Source organism: Hippoglossus stenolepis, chromosome 20 (assembly GCF_022539355.2).
Source record: "Hippoglossus stenolepis isolate QCI-W04-F060 chromosome 20, HSTE1.2, whole genome shotgun sequence".
NCBI classification, from domain to species: Eukaryota; Metazoa; Chordata; class Actinopteri; order Pleuronectiformes; family Pleuronectidae; genus Hippoglossus; species Hippoglossus stenolepis.
In genome coordinates, this window is record NC_061502.1 from 10,731,600 (window position 1) to 10,755,399 (window position 23,800).

The 23,800-nt window shown below is 42.1% G+C and overlaps 1 protein-coding gene across 1 annotated transcript in view; it reads left to right on the top strand.

The window, feature by feature from the left end:
• Positions 1-1,195: 1,195 nt before the first annotated feature.
• Positions 1,196-23,800, top strand: part of sgk1 (serum/glucocorticoid regulated kinase 1) — a 35,667-nt gene continuing 13,062 nt past the window's right edge. Inside the window, exons 1-4 of the mRNA XM_035144269.2 lie at positions 1,196-1,363; positions 6,224-6,463; positions 19,392-19,607; positions 22,861-22,924. Of these exons, the coding sequence (XP_035000160.2) occupies positions 1,211-1,363; positions 6,224-6,463; positions 19,392-19,607; positions 22,861-22,924 (673 nt within the window). The 5' untranslated portion in view covers positions 1,196-1,210. The remainder of the gene's footprint in view (positions 1,364-6,223; positions 6,464-19,391; positions 19,608-22,860; positions 22,925-23,800) is intronic.

Below are 23,800 nucleotides of genomic sequence, written 5' to 3' on the forward strand. Positions count from 1 at the left end.
ACACCTGTAACTGAGGAGTGGGGGTTTGGCGCTTCTGATCCGGGATCAGTGCTCGGACAAAAACAGGCTGCAGCAGAATCAGTGGGACCAACCATCTCACCGGCATAAAGGTACAGATGGAGGCGAGCATGTGTGCATACAGTGCATGAGTTCATACACACACACACACATTATACATCTATCTTACTCAGGACACTCATTGTCACAATGCATTCCCTAGCCCCCCACCCTAACCTAAACCATCAAAACTAATTGCCTAACCCTAACCCTAGTTAACCAAAAAATTTGACTCGAAATGTTGTCATTTACACCATGTTGTCCTCCTCCTAGTCACTCAGAACTAAAAACATAGAGTAAATGATTCTGCTTTGAGTCGAATTCGAATGTCGGGGCTTACACACACTTTGATGACACCACAGGAGCAGTATAGAGGCATTTACATTCGAAGAAGTGGTCGCCATTTACTTCAATTGGATTGGATTAGGCTCTAACGCTGTTTACCCCTGAAACTCCAAAAGTGTTTCATTAGCATAGTGGTGAGTGGATAATGAGTCAATTTTCATTTTTGGGTGAACTATCCCTTTAACCCTCAAACAGCCCATTTGAGGTGGGTCAGAAAGGGAGGACCGACCAAAATGTCCTCACTCTTCAGGTTGTATCGGCTCAAAGTGAATGATAGACTTCACACACACACACATCAAAGAGATGCCTTCTGAGACCTCTGAGCTGTAAACAGAGCTCTTTCCTCCTCACAGCAACAGGAGCGAGCACCTACCTCCATCTTCCTCCTCCTCCTCCTCCTCCTCCTCCTCTCTTCATCTTTTGAGAGCATCTTTCTCGCTCTCTGCTGTCTCTCTCTCACTTCCTCCCTTACTTCTACCCTTATCTCTGCCCTGACACCTCGTCACTCCAGTAGACTCATTCTCATTGCAGCATCCTCCCTCTCTCTCCCCCACATTTTGGGTCCATCTGCCTCCTCCAACTCCACCTCTTCGCACTCTCCCTCTCTCCTCCTTGCATCCTCTTTTTGCCACACAGAAGCAGCATCCTCCCTCATTCGCAGTCCCGCACTTGTCTCCACAGGAGCCACGACCTTCTCCTCATGCCTTACACAAAACTCTCCACCTCTTGTCTTGTCTTCTTTTAACTCCCCGCCAGTCTGTCCGTCATCCTGGGATCTACAGAGGCAAGCGGAGTGCCGGTGTCGGCCATGAAGCTGGTGAACGGGGGAGGAGGAGGAGGTGGCGGAGGAGGAGGAGGTGGCGGAGGAGGAGGAGGAGGGGGAGGAGGAGGGGGAGGAGGTGGCGAGAAGACTGCCTTTTCCTTTAAGAAGTGCTCTGCTTTCCAGTTTGTCAAGAGGAAGGTGAGTTTGGGTCACACACACACACACACACACACACACACACACACACACACACACACACACACACACACACACACACAATATTCAATGGGTGCATCTGCGAGTCTGTGCCTACACATGCACCTACACACACAGAGGGAGAGGTATATTGGCTGAGAGAGAAGGTGACACAGCCGGAGTGTTCCCTCTCTCTTTCTCTGTGTGTGTGTGCGTGTGTTGTGTGCGTGTGTGCATGTGTGTGCGTGTGCCAGAGATGATGTCATTGTAGAAGCTAAGCTGCACTAATCAGGCGCAAGAATCGGCTCCCTGTGTATCTGCCTGTGAATCTGTGTTTACTGTCTCTTTGTGTGTGTGTGTGTGTGTGTGTGTGTGTGTGTGTGTGTGTGTGTCCGTGTGTGTGTGTCCACACGCACTTACATTACAAGACCTACAAGTGTCTGTTGTGCAGAAAGCATGACATCATTTTAGTTCAGGATCTACTCAGCACATCCTGCATTATGCTGCATTGCTGTCACAAGGCTCGTTTCCTGTGTAATGTTAATGGTTTGCATTAAATGGATTCCTTAGTTGGTGTGTTGGTGTGATAGATGTGTGTGTGCAGCCTTTTCCAAAACAAAGGTACCAAGCAGCAATGAACTGGACGACAAAACTGCACTTGAGGTTTCGTTAAGTGCCACTTTTAACATGATGTAGGAGTTAGAACTAATAGTTTTATCAGTGGCAAATGTATAATTTATTACAGAATATGATTTGGTTATCAAATCCGACCGATATGCAGTTGACTAATGCTGCTGCAGAATACTCAAAGCAAAGTGTATTCTTAACAGTAGCAGAGTTTTTTGTCTCGTATCACACTGTTTAAAAGATGAATTTTCTTTCATTACTATTGTGATACTTTTAATATTAGAATCAGTTTTGCAGTTTTTATACATCCTAGATGTTTCTGTTGAAGAGTTATGGCCAAATTATTACACTCCAGACTTCCTGAACTGTTATAGTGGAATAACACTTTCTTTATTGATCAAATAACCTTTCTAACTGCACGCCCGGAGGCTTCTTTCTGAACGAGAAACTCATTAATCCTTATTAATGACTTACTCACTTTCCAACATCCCATCAAGGGGGCAGCTATTTTCAAGTCTCAGATAAAGGGTAATTAATGGCTTCCATTCTTTTAAATGAGACACCAAAGAGTGAGCAAAGAGGGAAAGGTACGAGTTGCTGGAGGGTGATACACAGCAGCCATATGGAGGTTTTCACTGGCAGGCATCAAAAAGTTGTTATCAATAATTGCTTATTACTGCTCTATAAAGCAATAAATCAATAACCAACATTGGTAAATGTAATTAAATGCAATTTGCAAAGTCTTTCAAGAGTCTTGTATGTCTCAATAATATGTTCACATACAGTATGTTGTTGAGGAGTTTTTACATGTGTATTCATATGTAAAATACATTGATACATTAAAAAGTCAATTGATGCTTAACTATTTTGTTAAGGGCAGAGGATGTTGCACCATATTAAGCACAATGAGAAAAATTGTGATTTGCTAATATAGGCTATACAAATAAAGTTTGATTGATTTCGTGATTGCATATGTCGTTCTTTAAGTAGAAGTGCAAATAGAATACAATACAATAGAATAATTTGTAAAAAAAAGGGTTAGCCCTAACCCTAACAACTTTAATAGACACGAATCAATAAAAACACAACCAATTAATACGAGACTGTTAAATACTTTATAATAGAAGAGTTTACTTTATTATTATTGTTATAGCACATAATTGGCAATGCACTTAAAAACTATGTGAAACTGTATGTCAGCTTATGTAGCTTTGAAACAATGTGAACAATCCAGGAATCCATTTAATTTTTTTAAATACTCACACTTAGTCATAGTTCGTTACACTGACTCAGAACATGCGAGCCTTAAAAAACCTCTGCTTCCTTCGATCAGAAAAATTTGGAGTAGATTTATGACAGAAAACACAGAACAATAAGACTGCAGGGTTTAACACCTGAGAGGAAATGAGTAACATTACCTTCCAGCTTGTGGAGGAGAGGACGGATTGATGTGTTCAATCTTTGATCAATATATATGCTTGGAAGATATAGCAGAACATTATTTTTCTGTTAACACACACACACACACACACACACACACACACACACACACACACACACACACACACACACACACACACACATTTAATAAAACAAAGCAGATAATAAATAAAGGGTTTAATTGCACAGGTCCATGCAAAACACATTTTCAGCCTCAAGGAGTGAAAATGTTCCCGGATAAAAACAAACTGGCCACAACCAGCAATCGTTTTTAGTTCGTACTTGCTAAATATTTCTTTGCTTTAGGGGATGCTGGGTAGATTTAAAAAAAAAGTTTTAGAGTGTGGATGTATTACCATATGTTGCTTCTCACAGTATGGATGTCTTCAGTGTGCGTTGTGTTACGTGTGTGTTGTGTTGAGTGTGTGCGAGTGTCGGTCTCAGATGGCGTACAGTATGGTGTGGATCACTGATGAGGCGCCTGGTGGATATGAGCAGATTGTGAACGCCCACACGCACAAACACACACAAAGACACACACAAACACATGCAAATACACACATGTTCTCCGCAGGCACACTCTGTTTTTCTATCTGTCCATCTATCTATCTCACTATGGTCTATCCTTCTATTTATCAATCAATCAATCAATCAATCAATCAATCAATCAATCAATCAATCAACCAACCAACCAACCAACCAACCAACCATCCAATCCTACCTACCTCTGTACCTATCCATCCATCCATCCATCCATTCATCCATCACACTATCCATCCATTCTTCCTCTATATAAATCTGTCTTTCCCTTCACTTTTCTCCCTTGTGAGGAAAGAAAACCAACAGAACAGCAGCACACAGACTTAAATCCGAGTGAATGTGTGCTGCTGTTCAGGGTTTATTCGTCTCTCTATTTGTGTCTAAATAAACCTAATCTCATAATGGGGAGCGCTCGGGACCAGATTGAGCTCTGTATCATATAAATGAGTAAAGGAAACGATGGGAGGAAATATAAAATCAATGGCTCCGCGAGGGCAAGCGCTTACTTCTGTCTGCGCCTCATTAGAAGACGCACAACTGCATAGTTAGAAATAAAAAGGAAGCAACAGACCTCCTTAAATGAAATCACAGAGGTAACGTATGGCTCGTCATTAAATTTGAGAGTGGGCCAGATAGAAAGAAAACACAGTGCTGCCGCTGTGAGCTCAGCGTGACTTGTGTTGTTGTGCAGGAGGTGAGTAAGTGTTGAGCTTTTTGTCGTTCGTTTTATTGCTGGACTGACACGATGAACAAGTTGTATAACGGCACACTGTTTGATCCACGAGATAATGACTCCAGAGTTCTCCGTCTTTAAATCGAATGATAAACAACAGGAGGAAAAGTCGTCTAATTGGACCATGCGTCAATCACACATTCACTCAGTGCGTGTTCAATGTGAGGAAATGTGTGGAAGTGTTGTTAGTTTATTTGAGGTGTGTGTCACTGAACCAATGTGATGTCGACACTGACTGGTTTGTTTTTGTTTTGAGCTGTTGGAGCATTTTTACAAGTGTGCTTTTCTTTGGAAGGGACATGCCTCGACGTGTCGTCAGGCTGCCCTTCGATTCAGGCAGTTAATCTCAGTGTGCGTGTGTGTTCTTGTACTTGTACTTGTACTTATATCTCTGTGAGGACAACATTGAGGATAGTCCTTATGGAGGTCAGACATTTTGGGAAAGTGAGGAGGTCAAAGGGTTGTTTGAGGGTTTAGACTTAGTTAGGAGGGTTCAGGGTTTGGGCTTAGGTTCGCTTTGTTTCTTATAAAAATTCTCCCAAACGCCAAGGCCTCTCCCCTTGCTGGCAAAAACATGAGGCCATGTTATATAAATTTATTATAAATAACAGTTATAATTAATACACCTGTTTGTGTGTGTACCTGTATGTTCCCAACACACACACACACACACACACACACACACACACACACACACACACACACACACACACACACACACACTCACACACACATTCACACGCTCGGTTTTACTGTTTGTGCCAGTAGGGAGTGACTGGGGAGTCTTAGTCACCACAGGAGTGATGTGCCTACAGTTTGAATTGTGCTCTGCGTGCATCAACTTGTGTCTTTGTGGGTGATATTACACCATTAAATACGATGTCTCACTCACTGTTATTGCCTTATGGCTGCATAATGTGAACATCTGCTATAGCATTAACATCGTAGGGGGGGTTTACCTTGTGATCATTTATCATCATGGTACAGATATAGATTGATCTGCCTGCTCTCTGCACCAGTTTCCACAAGTGGTGTCGTTGACATTAAAGTCAGTCAAAGGGTAATATTTCACAGGAACTTACATCAGGTGAGATAACACAGACTTTGCTCTCAGTCTTGAAGGTGCCATCAGTGTTTTTATTGTGTCATCAACATATGTGACAAGTGTGTGTGTGTGTCATTCTGCGCGTGTTCCCCCTCGGATTCATGTGTTCAAAGTGTGGCAGTGCAAAGTGTGTGGCTCTTTGAAGTGCACGACTGTGTGTGTGTGTGTGTGTGTGTGTGTGCGTGTGTGCCCCACTTAAACTGACAGGTAATTAGGGATAACAGAAAATCCTCCTCCTTCTCAGATCAAAGGTTGCAGATGGCAGGGCTGACAGTCTGTACTGTATGTGTGTGTATATGTGTGTTTGTGGAGCACCTGTGCGAGTGCACGTGAATAAAGAGAAAGAATGAGATCAAATCTTTCCACTTTAAAGATATTTTTTGAACCACGGTGACATGGACGCCTCTTTCCCGCGCAGGTACGAAGATGGATGCGGAACCCGAAGGTGAGCGTGGAGAAGGCCCAGGGGAAAGGCCTCTTCTACCCCTGTCCCAAGTGTCCGCTGGCCGAGGACCTGTGGTACACGCACACTCCCTCGCCGTACGGCTGCTGTCACTACGCCGGACTGCAGGGTGGCCAGTACTATCACCATGAGCCGTGCTCGCCGTGCCCTGCCGGTGGCCAAACCAGCGGCCATGACAAGAGCAAGGGCTGCAAGGTAAAAGGAAAAGCCGACAGAGAGTGTGTGCGTGTCGATGAGTGTGTACTTGTGTTACTACCTTTTCATTAAGTCACACTCTAACCAGTGGCACACAATCAACTGCCTGTACCTAATTTGTCATTGGGGCCCTACATCGAACTGCACTGAATTCCCCTGAGTCCTATGTTCTTATTTTTGATGCCTAGAGATGCAAAATGATCAACAATCCACAAGAAGAAAAGCGAAGACAATTGAAATAATGAAATAAATACAATTTTGAGCAGCTTAATGTTTTCCTATCCAATAAATCCTCACACCGGGGATCTCAGATTTCATTCTGACAGTAAACAAATCCTGGATCCACCCTTAATCACATCCACACCGGATCTCAATGGGTTATTTTCTTGGCCCAAGTAAATTAGGTACAAACAGGACTCTATAGACACTGGTGCCGTTTTGCCTCTGTTCTGCCTTTAACACCCGACTGTGCAGTTGTTGCGTAACAATATTAAAGCCACTGGGGCGGTTTTATTTGTTATTTTTTTCAAAGATCCCGTTGTTGCTGCTGCTCACCATGAGCTGGTGTTTTGGAAATTAGAGACAGAGGTAGATCGTCAGTGGAGATAAGAATTCTAAAGAATTAAACATAAGAAAGAAAGAAAACATAAGAACCTGGCAGGAAGACAGAGCTGTCACACACACACACACACACACACACACACACACACACACACACACACACACACACACACACACACACACACACACACACACACACGCTAGAGTCTAACTAATGCTGCAGGTGTCCAAGTTGTCCTTGGTTATGCAACTGCAAACACAATAGCTATCCCACTCCTTATCAATCATCACACCCTTCTGTTGGGTTCCCCACTCGTGTTTGTGTGTGTGTGTGTGTGTGTGTGTGTGTGTGTGTGTGTGTGTGTGTGTGTGTTTACTTATCCCGTCCCAATCTGCCATCAGAAGAGAATGAGTCATCACCAGCCCGGCAAGACAATGCCACACGGTCTACTCTGTGTGTTTGCATGTGTGTGTCTGTACTGAGAAACGACACTGAGGTGGGTACGAATGTAGAACAGGGACGTGTAGTTGCCCGTCACTCTGTTTTCTCCCCTGCAGCCTTTTAGTTTTTCTTCCATGTTATTAAGACTCTGTTTTTCTTCCTGGCTGCTCCGCATCGCTCTATCTCTCCATCAATTCCACCTCTTGCCCTCCCAACCAATAGATCTGTCACCAATGTCTCAGTGGAGACAACCGATGTGTGTGTGTTTGTGTGTGTGTGTGTGTGTGTGTAGAATTAATGGGCGTTGTGGAGCGGTGGGAGCAGGCTGACGGGTTAAAGAGGAGGGGGCTCAGCGGTGAGTCACAGCTGCTTTTCACTGCAGAGTGTGTGTGTGTGTGTGTGTCAATACAAATCCAATGTGGAGTTAAACAGACTTGACCTACAGTAGCTGACTCATTTCTCTTATGTTTTGTGAACCAAGGCTCCATGAATGATTAAAGTGGAAACTTACAACACCAGAGACAGCAACATGGCCCGAAACACATTCCTCCCGTGTTTGATCTTGTGTGGCGTTGCAAAATACGACAAAGTTCAGCGCTCAGACGTCATGTTCCGCAGTGTCCCCCCCCTACACACAGTGCTGAACCATATCTCGGCACACTCTGTCCAAACACTTCACAGCTCTCAACGCTGGTTTGTCAAACAGGCTTGACACTTGTTCGACAAATGGATCAGCCACACAAACATTTTCCCTCGCACTGCACGCCGAAGGAGCCGCTCCGTTCACCGGGGAGGCCACCCACGACCTGACTCAAATGCAAATGAGCAATGCTCGAAACTGGGATATTTGTCAGCCGCGTCAAAGTGAAGCGCATCAGTCGCTGTCAAGCAAGTGTCTCGGACTTGCAAGTGTCGGGGATGATGCTGTCGCGTTTCAGAGGAGGGGGAGATGACGAAGACGTCAGATGATGACAGACAGTGTCAGACTCTGAAAGCTCTGGGGATATGTGTCCCAGTCTCATATGGTGCTCTTTATTCTTTCCCTTTTTCACTGTCGTTAAAGCAGAGGCATATCATCTCGCCTTAAGTGCCCTGTGTTGTTGAGCATTCAGCTTTTGTCCTGCTCTCTGTAGCGTTCCCGCATTACACTCGCAGCGCGCAGGGGCTTTTGTTCAAGAAACTGTTAATCTGTACTTGGCAGCGAAACGTTGTTGCAGTTGCTCGCTGCCAGAGGAGCTGCATCGGAACTGAAATTAAAGTTCTCCCTGAGAGGCACGCCATGCATAAAATATGAACTCGGCAATACTTGAATTAATACAAGGACATTTGCTCAACCCTCCTGCACACTTGAGTGTTGTCCTCCTTCCAAAAAGTCCTTGACAGATTGCCCACCTCCCTCTCCTCCTCCTCCTCCTCCTCCTCCTCTGCCGCCGTCGTCTTATTAAAAATCTATCACAGCACCTCTTCTTTTAGCTTAGCCTTGACCCAGCGCTTTGCACAGCCTTCACCTCGCTGCCACTTTCGATAAGTCTATCAGAGCCACAGCTAAATATAGGCCTGTATTTGCCAAGCTTTATAGCACTGGTCATTTCATGATGAAATCGGTGTATTCCATTTATGACACCATCTTTTTTTTTTAATCCTGGGGGTGATGATAACAGTGTTGTGTACAGAGTGGTTTACTGTAAGTTTAGGTGGAAAGGGCAAGAGTGTTTGGGGGAAATTATAATTAAAAACATAATGGCTGGACATGAGAAATTAGGTATTGATAGAGCTGAGGGGGAAGAGACATAAATAGAGGGAACAGCAGCAGTGGGGGGAGAGAGAGAGAGAGGAGAAGAGCTGAGAGGACAGTTTTATTACAAGATAGAGGAGATGAGGTGAGAGCATCTGCCGCCCCCTTGGCTGAGCTGCGCCAGGAAATCAAAAGCATATAAATCCTCTGGATAAGGACGTCCTGTACTGTGCCATGTACACACTGTCAGATACCCTAACCCCACACACACACACACACACACACACACACACACACACACACACACACACACACACACACACACACACACACACACACACACACACACACGTATGGCTAATGCAAACATAAACTCACCACTAATCTCACACATCAAGCCTGTTCTGTTCTTGTTCTACTTAATCAGAAAATGAAAAGAACATGAACTTTTGCTGACTGCTACTTGTCCAGATATGTCGTCATACTTTATATTTTTATCCTGCAATCTTACCGGACCTTCAGTAACACTTACAGGCCACCAGTGTAATTATTTTGTACTTACACGGCACCAACGAAATACCAACTGGAGCTAAAAATGGTGCAAAAATGACAGCTTTATTTTTCAGCCCACCCACACACCACTCACTTCCACATTTGTTGTTTCACCACATGCAGAGTGCGGAGCGGTGTGACAGACTCGCAGCCTTCCTCCCCAAGTACTTGAGAGTAATAGCCTTTACCTGAGCTGGGCTTTCTGCATGTAGAGACATTATTCACAGAGAACACAGAAATGACATGCACATATACCTAATAGATATAGAAACATCATTCATTGCGTATCAGGCAAAACTGAGGTAACTACCCTCCACCCCCACGTTAAAACCTTTATTTTGTGTAAATTGTGTTAATTCTTATTTGTCTTATTTTGGTTTGGGGTCTACTCCCACTCTCAGTTTTAAAACTACACCAATAATTTTGTGGTTTGGCGGACTTAAACAGGAAGTTTACAGCCGGTCCTGTTTGGACTCAGACATCTCAGATTGGATTACTCTGACACTGATAACCTCCAGAGGTCTCAAACACACTGACTCAGAACATGTGTTTCTTCTGATCACGTCTGCTCAGATTTGACCGGGTTGGGAGTCAGAGAGGAAGTGGAGGATTTGCTCAAACTCACTGACCAGGTTGATGCGCTGAATAACCACCAAACTACAATTATTAACTTCCTGATGTTGGAAGAACACTCGTGTGCACCTGTACTTTTTGTATATTTGCCTAAAGGTTTTCCCTCTGACCCCTTTAAGCTCTTCATAGATTAAAAAGTAAATGATACATAACTAATTTTCATCATGCCGTCAAAGCAGTTAACCAATACACACACACACATACACCCTCACACTAAAACACACCTATCCCTAACCTGCTGTGATATTAACCTCACTTATACAATTTAAAATGTTTTAAATTACTCCTTATTTATTTTTCTTTTATAATGGAATATAGGACCAGTAAGTTATATTATACATTATACAAGCTCACAGCCAATACACAAGTTGCTTACTGGCGTAATCCCATTTCCTTGTGGTCTGCTCTGGGTGTGGATCAGGTGATAGTGTTAATCAGTCAGTGTTTTCTGTATTAGTTTAAACACCAACTTTAGCTGCCCCTCTCTGGTCCTGTGTGTGTTTACTGAGAAAAAGGACAGAAAGAGGACAGGACAGAGGGAGGAGGGACGGTAGGAAGTGAATCAGAGAAGACGATGAGTGAAGCAATCCAAAGAGATGGGAGAAGCCAAGCGTGTCCAAGAAGAACAGTGAGTTTTATTTACTCCCCCTGCAGCCTGCGAGACGTGGCCGACTATTGATTAGACCTCAGCTCAAAGGAGTGGCACGAAAAATTGAGTCTGAATTCTTGGGAAATTGGTTTGTACGCAGAAAATAACCTTTCACCTCATTTGTCAGCTAGGTTAAGCTCATCTCGTTAATGTTTTGTCCGAGTCAGCGTCGAGCCAAAGGGCGATCACACCTTTGTCCAGACAGTAAAAGTGGCCTCCGCTCAGATGATCAGTGGGTCAGCAGTGTTTTAAATGCCTCTCTTGAGTGGGCCACTGAAAGAAAACAGGAGGAGACGACCTGTCCGTCTGAGTTGGTGAAGGGGTTGTGTTGTTCAGCCAATGTCCCACAAAGATCCCGTCAAATGAGACTTCGAGACCATTACAAATATAAAACACAGATCACGTGCATCATAACAGAAGGCAAGAGAGACCTGGTGTTGTTGCAGTCGCCTGTAAAAAGCCGATTATAGATTTGAAAGCGGTTCTTACAAAATTGTTGTTGCCGTGGATCAGCATATTCTTGTGGGAGGGGGGGGGCCTCTCAGCTTTGGGTCTCAAGCAATTGTCTACTTTGCCTACCCTGTTGCAATACCCCTGAGTCGACCACACCTTAAGACAACTTAACATTTTAGCTTTTGTGTTCTTATAAAAATACATCTCACAAGGTGCATCAGTTTTTCTCTGTAGTCTGCTGTAGGAATTGCATAGATGCTGGACCTTGGCTTCTCCAGTCTTTGACCCCTGATGTCACCTTATCTGACTGATGTCTTCTGAGAAGCAACAGATCTCAGGGAGTTCAACTCTTGATGGAGCTAATGGTTAATGACTTGCGCGTCAGAGTCAAAGATTGCGCCGGGTTACCGGTGACGTTTTCAAGGCAAGTCCACGAACTCTGGACCTCAGCCGTCTCCCACATGGATTGTTTAAATCTGAACTGTTGGACACTGGAGGAAAGATCTTGATCAGCAAAACGCATCAGTCAATGGTTTTCAACCAATGTTTAGATCAAGATTGTGGAAAGATATTTCAATATAATGACATCTAGTGCAACACCACAAATTGCAGTCAACAGAATAGCTGATAAAGTGGAGAACACTTGCTAAACATGTAACACAGCCTTGCAAAAAGTATCTGCCATGAATCGCATTACTGTCAAAACAGTTTTTTAGCCAGTACTGGGAATAAAACGGAATTAAGAGGAACCACCCACAAGATCCAATTATACAAAGAGTTACACAGAGCGCACAGGGAGCCAAAATCCCTTTCCAGGCTTGTCATGCATACTGTAGCAATACCAGGGAGGACTGCCTCTCACTCTTAACGTCTGTTTGTGCTCATTTGATCCATCAGCTAATTGACTTCAAACTTTCTTCTCTCTTTGTTGAAGGCCTCAGCAGGTGTTCACATTCTCTCCATGTAGATGCCGGAATATCCTCCAGTTTCTGTGCTTAGCAATGAAACTGGTGAGCTTCTTGTGTTATCAAAATCAGTTTGTATCAGTTGCTTAAAATCAATCGTCCCTCATATCCTTTACAATATTGACATTTTCCTGTAATCAGCTGTTTCTCCTCTTTATTGTCCCAACCTTTCTCTGATTTAACATGTTTACATGAGGGAACTCGGCTCTGGTCTGGAAAGCAGATCTAAGCTACCACTGTTTAGCATACACTTAGCAATGGAAAACCGCTAATCCTTTAGCTATGCTTTTGTTTCGAAGCCAAGTGCTCTGGCAGTGGAAGAATGTGGTTTGGAGTTATACACTTGGAATTGCTTCTCTTCCCTGAGCTCTCCTCTCTGCTCACAGTCGATATACTGTCTACGTATACATCCCAAAACGCCACAGTGCCTTTGTTTCAAAATTGCTTCCGCAGGATTACACAGGTTCTTTCTGCTGCCAGAAGTTTCTCCGATTATTTATCGTTATGCAGCCGGATGTGTGAATTAGCTGTAAGAAGCCAGAGGAGAGCGGAGGAGGGGAAAGTAAGACAGGGTTTGGGGTTTTTTGAGATGATAAAAACCATCCTAAATAATTTGTCTGAAGCTACATGTCTGCATGGCTGTGCGTTGAAATATAAGGAAAGGTTTTTTAAGGAAATAATAAAAGTTCAATTATTTCAGAATTCAATGCTAGAGTTATTGAAGAAACAGGTTAAACATTAGAGAAACGTTAGGAATTATCATTTTGACATTAGAGACTATTCATATTTTCTTTTTACTTGTTGAAATATAAGCTAAATTATATTAACTGATGTAAAATGGACGTTAATACAGGATATATTCAGTGTCTAATCAGTGACTTGAATGTTCACAAAGCACAAAAAATGCTGTATCAGTTTTTACACATCCTGTGGATTAAACCTTCCACTGGCATCGATACCTCCAAGCTGTCTCTCTCTCTCTCTCTCTCTCTCTCTCTCTCTCTCTCTCTCTCTCTCTCTCTCTCACCCTCGGTCCCAAGTCTCATTCTGAGGGAATTTGGGAATTATTGTCGCTCTAATCTACCCTGAGAACCCGGCTAATCCCATCTTCCATCTTGATGTTCCTGAACTGAAGCCAAAACTTCTAAAACCGCTGCACCACAGGTCGAGCTTCAGCAGCACCCGGACTCTGCAGTGCATATACTCATACTCGTCTCTGTTGAAACTGCTTTGTGCATTGTGGTTTTCAGGCTTATGGAACACACTTGACAATCGAGCTTTAAGCTGACCTGATCTGCTTCCACGTGGATAATATGCTTACTCACAATAAGCACAACAACAAGGCTACTGTGGTTGAGCTTTGTTTCTGCACACTGCATTCTGTGGTTCTGTAAAAAGGCTCTGTTGGTACTTACTGGGATTCCATTTCCAGTAACATAATAGATACATAATGTGGTCACAAAGTCTTTGCAAGACCATGAACAAGCTACAATGTAGCAACAAAAACGGAGAAATGATCATAACATAGGTAACAAATGTGTTAAAATCTGTGTTTTAAGATGTGTTGAAACAAATATAACTGTTAATTGTAGAAATACATGATTTGGTTCAAGTTTAGATTTGGTCCAGACTGAAATTGCTCATCACCTGCAGGATCGCTATCACATTCGTGTTCCCCAGAGGATGAATCCTACAGACTTTGAAGATGCCCTGGTTTTGTATCTAGCGTCACCAGCAAGTTGCAGACATTGTTGTTGTTGTGTCTGTGCAGCAGCAGATACGTCAGAAAACAACTTGGCGGTTGGAGTAAATTACGTATTAAACGTAATTTACCCCCAGCACTGTATTCATGAGAGGCCAGATACTGCCAACTCCATGTGTGTGAATCCACTGTTTGACTTGTTGATTTCTTAGCTCAATTGCAAATCTGTGACATTAACACACAATTTTATTATTCAAGAGAAAGTTTCATTTCCTGTAACAAATCATTTCAACCTCAAACATCCTCAAATGCCTGGTCTGTGTGCGTATTTTGTAATGGTTTTATTTTTTAAGTCAGTGATCTGATGTTTTCAATTTAGTCAAACTGTGCTTGTGCCATTTGAAATGTTTGGGTTGTTATGACTATCTCAGTGAGACAGGAAGAAGAGGGTTTAGTGTCAAAACAAAGGAGAGCGAAACAAACCTCATAATAGCCCCTGCAGCGAGCAAATAGGCTCCATGCCACGCAGATATAGTCATTTTCTATTTATAGAGATGAGAGAGAAATGTGTGAGAGGATGGAGGAAAAGAAGTCCAGGGAGAGGGCAGAGGCTTTTTAATTTCTAATAGGACTTGCATGGGTTGAGGCACAGTGGCCGACCATGAATATTAATGTTTCTCTAGAAAGTCAGGGTTTGAAGATGAAAACATTCAGAGTCTGACAGTGGGGGATGAATGTCTCTGCAAAACCAAAAGCAGCTTAGGGTCCATATCCCAATATGATTAATACAAATATTCCTCTCCCTTTGCTGTACCCCTATATGAAGTGCCCCTGGCTGGGTTAGCGTCCCCTCCAAACGGAGCAACAAGGGGTAGGGCTGGAAAATCTTCCCCAGGAGTTGGGACACCACTCTCTACATCATCAACAAATAAATATTATTATTAAATGTGATATTACTATATTAAAAACCATTATCAACCAACATTATATAGTGACACATCCAGTTCTGGATTAAAATAAGATTTTCCGCTGGATTTCAAGATTTTTTCATGGTTATTTTGCAAGATGTAATACTTATATTTATGAGCAATTTACCCGCAGCAGTCGCTATGTTGATTTGCTTCGTCATTCGTGAAGCATTCAGGAATTTCCCTCTACCCCTTCATTTTAAGGGTTGGTCCTGAATACACTACAGTTGAAGAGGTGTTTGCTGGGCTAGATGGCCAATACCTCTACATCAAATAGAGAAACGGGACAACACTCCCTCTTCACGGCCACGCTCAAAGCGAAGGGGTAGGGTTAAGTGGGAGGGCGAAGGGCTGAATTGAGGCAGGCCCTTAATCTCTCATGGGAGATACTGTATACTTGGTGTTTGTGTTCCATTTGCACTGCCTCATAGCTCTTTGCCTCGCAACCTTTGCAATCCGACTTTTCCCCTTGCTCGTTCATTTTAAGAGCTGCGTTTGCGATCTAGGAACAGAGGCAGAGCAGAAAAAGAAAAAGAACGGAGCTGACTGACCTTGGTGTTAATGAACAGGTCTTATCTCTGACAGAGAATAGGACGGCGTATGTAAGACTATCTTGCTCTTCCATTCTCTCCGTTTATCTTTTTGTCTCTCAAACATATTTTTCTTTGTCTCTCACGTCTCCGCTCGCACCCCTATTCCCTCATTCTACTTCATCAATCCCCACAGATACTCTCTCTCGCTTTCTCCCCCACATTTCATCACCCTTTGATGCTCAGACATATGTGGGACATCACACATCGTGCTGGAGGTATAGAGTTATGCATCGAGGGGAGCAGGTGGAGGGCGGGCGGGGGGATAGGCAGGACGAGACTGAAATGAGGTTACCAGGATAGAGGGCCATTCTGCATGGAGGATTTCCTTATCTGCTGTTTATTGTACTAAGGCCTCATGCAGGGGTGTTGCTCGTGTAGGATGGAAAAAGTAACACAAGTGTTATTCAATACAGTAATGGTGAATTCAAATTATTTGACAAACTGCCTTAATTGGCAGCGTCAGCATCACTTGAAGCCAAAGAGTCTGAGAAAAAAACGAATTTCACACTTTATCCTTACTTGAGGCTACATTAGCAGCTGCTAACTTTGACCTAGGTATCAGGGCTCTCTTTACTCAATAATACTCAACTAATTCTATATCAAATAAGTAGACTTCATGATTTCATGTTTGTCTACTTTGTTTTGTGGTTAGTGCCTAATTTCACAGAAAACCCTGTCAAACAGGATTACACTATTTAGAGTTTAGCTTTATCCTACTGTTTATAATCTACTGTATTAGAGCAAAGTGCAACTCTTTACATGCTTTACATAACTTTGTTGGCGACTAAAACATTGGTATCAAAAAGGCACAGAGCTGTTAAAGAGGTCAGTGAGGAGACGACAGAATTAAGGGGTCTGATTAAGTCTGGATACGGAGCATGTGATGTTTTCATTTCTTGATTTATGGGACTCTGTGGCTGATGTGTACATCCTGGCCTGGGTATGAGACTTTCCCTGCGCTATATTACATCCGGATTTAATGAGGGGAGAGGACAGATCTTGAGGAGAGGTCTTAGTTAATCTAAATAATACCCTGCATGAAACTAGGTCAAAGGGCAGGGAAAGGGGTTAAGAGGAAGGGGAGTCTGGACATGGCTTGCAAATATATGTGTGTGTGTGTTTGTGTGTGTTAATGGGTGAGTGTTGTACTTCCTGTGCACATATTTCTTACCCACTGAAAGAATACATGGCTCCCTCTTTGGAGCAAGGTTCAGAAAGAGGCCTCAGACTGAAGGATGATGTATTGTAGCTGCAGTTCATCTTAATAAAGAACAGTTTATGGCTCCGTACATACGTTATATACATACATTTATGACCTGTATACATAAACACACACAGACACCATCACTGTGCCCTGATGACTTCCTCTTCTGTACTTACCTGCACTGAGGAGGTTATGTTTTCACCCCTGTCCGTTTGTTTGTTGGTGGGTTTTTTTTTTGTGAAGGGGTGCGGCACAACCACATACTTTTCAACTGCCACTGTCTTATTGTTGTCATTGTTATTTTTAACGTGTGTTTACCGGTTGTAGTCTTTAACCTTTTACTTTTACTAGTTACATAAAGCTTAAACAAATAAACGTTTTTTACAAGCTAAGGCATACAATCAAATGAGATATGAAATAACAGAAATAACAGAGAGTTATCATGTAAGTGCTTTATACAATGAAATTAGGATTGCCACTCCTCTCTCATTCAAAAACCAACATATAAATAAATTAAAAGAACAGTAGTGAGCTGTGGTTTCCTAGAATGTGGAGCTACCCTTTTAACACGTGAATAGTTAAATGTATTAATATAATTACAATATATTCAACTTTGGCTCAATGACAAAGACAATTTGATTTTCACCGCACACTGTTATAGTATCATGTTGTACTAGCCGCCCTCTGTAATTGCTTGAAACCGTTCTGTCCTTCTAGCACTGAGCTATACTTAAAGTCAAGGGAACAACTATTCACGCGACTTTTTGCCAAGTTGCAGGTTTGGACTCAAATGCAAACACGTGCACACGGGACACAATTTCAAATACACACACACGCAATCTTAAAATACACACAACATTGCTTGCATTCTCCCCATGCATGCTGCGTTGTGGTAATGTCGAGGCCCCGGCAGAGCTCTATCAAGGCAGAGCAGCAGCCGCTGATAGAGGCCTTGATAAGAGTCATTTAAAATGGCTGCAGACACTGAACCTGTCCGCTCTGTGAGCCAAGGACACCATTTACCTTCCTAACAGCCACTCTGGGTCACTAACACATCCATCTGTGCAACTGGCTTCCCTGAAGAACTATGTGCATCTTGACCTTATCTTCCATTATTCCCTGTTCCTTATATTTGTCTCTCTCTCTGTGCATATGTGTGTGTGTGTGTGTGTGTGCTTTGAGGGTGTTTTTATGCTTGCGATAAATATTTTGTCAGTTTTGCAAGTCATATGCTAAATAATGATGAAGACTGAGTGTGTGTGTGTGTGTGTGTGTGTGTGTGTGTGTGTGTGTGTGTGTGTGTGTGTGTGTGTGTGTGTGTGTGTGTGTGTGTGTGTGTGTGTGTGTGTGTCACATGAGAGGAGATTACTGCTGAGGCTCAGACTGACTCACTCTCTGCCTCCTGTGCACTTTAACAATGAGCCTTGTTTATCTCAATCATAAAGTGATGATGTTGACTGAAGCTAGTTATTTTGTTTGCTGATCTTTAAATCAAATTAGACCTTTGTGAGTCGGCTTCACATCTTACTGCAACATATTTGCTTCCTTCTTTGTTATGTCCTTGATATTTTGGGTTGGTTCATCAGCGATTCTAAATAAAATGACCTTTGTCAATATTGTAAAATTTAAATGGAGATTGAACTACAATTAGGTAATTTCAGTCTTATTTGGGGGCGTGACTTTGGATTTAACATCGATTCATATTGATACACCAATATACTATTTAAAACGCCATACTTGCCAGATAATAGCAACTAGCTTGTAGAAAAAGCAGCTACAATAAAACTGCAAATTAAATTGAGAGAAAGGAGAGAAAAACCATCCATTTTATCATGTTTTAAAAAAGTTGAGTTTTTTCATTCAGTGTGACGGTATGCTTATTGGGGAGATTTGTGGGGGATTGTTTAGGCCAGGTTTGATTCATGGTAATGTTATGGCAATGTAATGGTAATTGTAAACTACAACAGAGGTCTTGGTGTTTAGCTTTTGGCTTTTGTTTTAACAATACACAGCTGGATTGGGTATGGCTGTATTTTTCCGATTGTAAAACTGTCAAGTGTGGGTTTTTTGTTATTTTGGTCATGGGAATAACCTGAGAAAGTTAAGATTAGGAAAGACGCCAACTTTTCATGAGGAAAACAGATCATAATCAGCTCAAGGACAAGTTGTGACAATAAATACAGGAGGAAGTTTATCTGTACGTGTTTTCATTTGATAGCAAGTTGAGATCTGATTCCAGTAGATGTTCAGTTTTGCAGATGGATAACGATGATAATTAAGATTCTTGTTGTAAGTGTTAAACAGTATGAGCTCGTCATTAAATTCAATCTAAACTCCCACTTGGGGGTTTGTGCTGGAAGTAACTCTCACTGTGGATTGTGGCTATGTGCTTATGTGATTACATATTGTTTTGTTTGGATACCTTTCTCAGCGATATTGAGTCGTGTTCTCCACACATCATGTCCTCACAGGTCAGGAAGTGGAAGATGCTGGGTCGCCATCACGAGGACGGCACAGCCAAGCAGAAGGAGGCCGAGTCGGACGGCCACCTGGGGGGCTGTCAGTCCTGGGGGCTCCACGCCTCGCCCCGCCTGGCCAGCCCCGTCATGCTGGAGTGCTCCATCTGCAGCGGACCCTACATCAGCTACACCATGGAGGACATCTGGCAGCCGCGCCAACGCACACAGGCAAGTTCGCCCTCTCTGCTGCTAATTAAATTACAGGTAGCAAACACTCGTTTATTACTGTAAACAGCACAGGGAAGCAGGGGACTTCAGGGAATCCACAGAGAAATGATCTCATTATAATGTCTGGTTACATGAATATTATGAATCAGATACATTGCACAATAAACAAATAAAATAATAATATTTTGAAAGAAATTGTTGAGTAAAGAAGCCAAAATTTATATGATAACACAAACTGACGGTTGACAAAATATTGAAGGTAAGTTGGATGGAAACACGTCACGGGATGATAAGTTTGAAGCAACTTTGTAATTATCGCAAATACTAGACACAGACCTTTGTGTGTTTATGTCTAAACACTCATTTCAGCTCATGATCTTCTTGCATGGTACAGTTTGTGTGTCCTGGTTTTAGAGAACGCTACTTTAAAGGCAGTTTTTGTCTGTTTCACCCACGATTTCACCACAGATCAGTTGAAAATGGTCACTGACATTCAACTTAACATAACTCTTTAACATTGCCCTGAGGGACGACAGAAAATCATTTGATTTGAGCAAATCAAAGAAAAATGTGCGTTTTAAGTACAATGCAGGCAAATGAGGTGTGACAGACTAACAGATGGACGGGGTAATATAAATCATTCGTTGCTCTCTTAACAAACAACACAGCCAAAATGTGTCTGGGAAAATACGTTCTTGCGTCATTACATTAGAAATCATTAAGTTAAGTGTAATCATTCAACAATGGTGATTTAACTATTTCCTAAAATATAATACCAATATATGCAAAGTAAGAAACCTTAATGACTCCGGGATATTGGAAATATCTTAAGATCTTAATAAAAAAAAAGAACATTTCCACATTGATAACTTTAAACAAAGGTTTCTTACTTTCCTTCCTGTCTCTTACTCTTTACATTTGCACCTCTTTGTCGTTCTTTGAACTTGTGCTTCCATCGACATAAACCAATGACAATCTCAGAGAAATGTGCAAATTTCTTTTATGGTTAAATTGAAAGAGCTTCATGTTCATATTATGACTCACAGTCCAGTCATTCGGGCCTCTACCTCCTCTTGACCTTTACAAAGACAAAACTATTCCTCCCTCTGTCTCTCTTTGCCTCTGACAGAAAAACCCAAACTGTCCTTTCTTCTTCTTTTGGAAAAATAAATCCGTCATGAAATATTAATGAACAGATTCACCATCAAAACTTCATCCAGTCTCTTTACTGAATCGATAAACAACCTGGAGTAAGAGAGAGGAAGGGAGTGACGGAGGAGAGGCAAAGTCAAAGGGAAAGGACAAACGATTTTGAGTGTGTGTGTGTGTGTGTGTGTGTGTGTGTGTGTGTGTGTGTGTGTGTGTGTGTGTGTCTGTTTATGTGTGGGTATCTGAGAGGAAAAGATGGACAGACGAGGCCACTGTCAGCTATATGACTTACACAGAGATTGAATGGCCAGCATGATGGGCAGATTATTGACAGCAGCGCCTCCGAATGAATAAACAACCGACAAACACAGACGCACACGCACATGCCTCAGCTTGCACCACTCTCAGTAAACACCCTTGGGAGAACACTGAGGGATGCGATAAGTTTTCCGAGCTGCAACGGGGAACAGCAAACTAGGCTAAGACTGTATTTGACAGAGCCACTTAGAAAAGTTGACGCCCGACAACGAAATCCCCTAAAAAAAACGACCGAGCATTTTCATGTGAGTGTCCTGAGATGCTAATGCTGCTGGTCCTGTGACAGCTGCCAAACACACTGTGAGTGTTTGTGAAGTGAAAAAGTTGAGCAAACTGAAGTAGCTCCTGTTGAGACATGTTTACTTGTATGTTACCGAGTCATTTAGCCACGGAAAGAGCAATGATCTTGCACACAAACACAAACACACACAATGACACGCATACATGCAGCCATACAAAGTACATACATTCCCTCAAGTGCACATTTTGAGTTGATACTTCTGTTCTATTATATGTCAAGAGAAATATTTATTTTTAGTTCACTTCATCTACTTAACAGCTGCAGTTGAAAATTTAACATACAAAATTACATTTTGTAAATTGGGAACATACAATACAATAAAATAAAAAACAAATTAATAATAATGATAATAATAATAAACTTTATTTATATAGCACTTTTCAAAACAAAGTGCTTTAGATGGTCGAAACATTTCAGGACTAAGGTAAATAAGATTAGGGAATAAAACAATACAGAAATAAAACATTAAAACCAAAACAGTATAATAATAGAAAACACTTGAAAGTAATATAAATGGTGTAACTAGAATTATTTATATTGAAGTGACTTTTTTGTGATGTTAAAGCTGTATGATAGATTTATAATGTATACTGCACATTTAGTATACAGGGGGTAAATGAGCACATTGTGGCAGATGATCCTCTTCAACATTTGGCCCGAGCTGATCTTTCAAACTGGCGCTAGGTCTCACACAGTGTCGTCATGTTATAGAGCAGAGGTTTCTCACCGCTCTCAGCACAGTGCCCCCGAGTGATTTAACACAGACTCACCCTGGAAACTCGGTCACATTAAAACACGTCACACTGGTGAACCGACTGAAAATGGGGCACGGACCAGTCCGGGTCGGGAAATGCTGATTTAGGGTTCTTCTGTTCAAAAAGGTCTCATGTGGTCACTGCGGCACCACAACTTTGAAGGAGCTGAGAAAGAGCAGCTTAGATTCGTGCTTTCCAAACTTTTCCTTGGAGAGGTAATAGATAGAATAAAATTAAACCAAATAAATCAAATATAATTTAGTGCAACAAAAGTATGTTTTTTAATTCACCTCAGATTTGTTTGTGTCTTGTGTTTAGCCTTTATCATTTTACTTTAATGGCCACGTAATTGAACAAATCTTCAAAGCCAAAGGGTTTTACAGTTTCCACAAGAAGTCTATTAGACCACTTAACTGAATTCAAGCAGGAAAATTGCCCAAACTGGATTTGTAAGGTTGGATGCACAGACTCTAATGTCGTTGTAAAATGAATCAATAAGTGATTTATGTAGGTTTCTACAAGTTGTATAGTTTTTAATTATATTGTTTTTATTTCATATTGGCTTGTATTTAATTGAACATAACTCCTGAGTTGAGGAAACTGCAGGACACCAGGAAGTTAAGGAGGGGACACAATTTAACAGTGTGAAATGGAATTAAAGTTTTCATTTGTTTTTGTTGTTTGAGAGTGTGAATTATTTTGACTAAGTAAAACTGTGTTTCTTTCCCAGGCGATGGACCTGTACTACCACAATGAGTCAGACCCAGACAGCTACTGTTGCCCTGGCGACAACAGTAAGTCACCGCCTAACTAAGCTTGTTGTTTTGTATTCCTCCACTTCCTCTCGTCTCTCCTGCTACTTTACATTGAGAGTCCTCTACTCACTCGCTCTCCGTCACGTCCCTACGTCACTGTCGGGTCGTATTTCTCTTCATTATCTGCACCTTTGTTTATTTTCCACATCAATTCAAATTTATCCTCTGTCGTTTATTCCTCTATTACTCTTGTTTGTCCTTTCCTTGCCGTATAAACCTGATGGCCGTGGGAGCAGAAATGATTCACACACACACACACACACTTACCTCACCACATGGGCCTGTAATCCAACCTCTGCACAGGATAACGACCAGTGTCTTCAAACCAATATTACTATTTGTTGTTTTGCAGAAACCAGTAAAACAGTGGTTACAAGCAGAAAATACGGGACTGACCATCATGTGAATGTTTCTGTACTTGTTGCTCGCATGTGTGGCACTGGGTGAGAGGTCAGAATGGATTTATAGCCAACACGACTGTACTTTAATTTTCCATCATGCTCATGATTTGTTCCACAAATCAGAGTCCAGTCCAAATGGCACAGTGTGTGTGTGTGTCACATTTTGGCAGAGAGCCTATCTGCAGTATTCCCTTTTTTATTGGCACCTTTACCTTTGCAGGGCACCTTGCAGACATGAGCTCTTCTCATGACTGTATAAGATAAGATAATACTTTATTCGTCCGATATTGGGACAACTTGGTGTGTGTGTGCCATGAATATATGTCGGAGTGTGTGTGAGAGCTCACTGTTACATCATTTTAAGCAAAAACTGTAACCTGTAAACCCCATTTTGCAAATGGAAACTAACATTTAACACCTTGTAATTTCCCCTACATTGCTTTAGTGCAACATT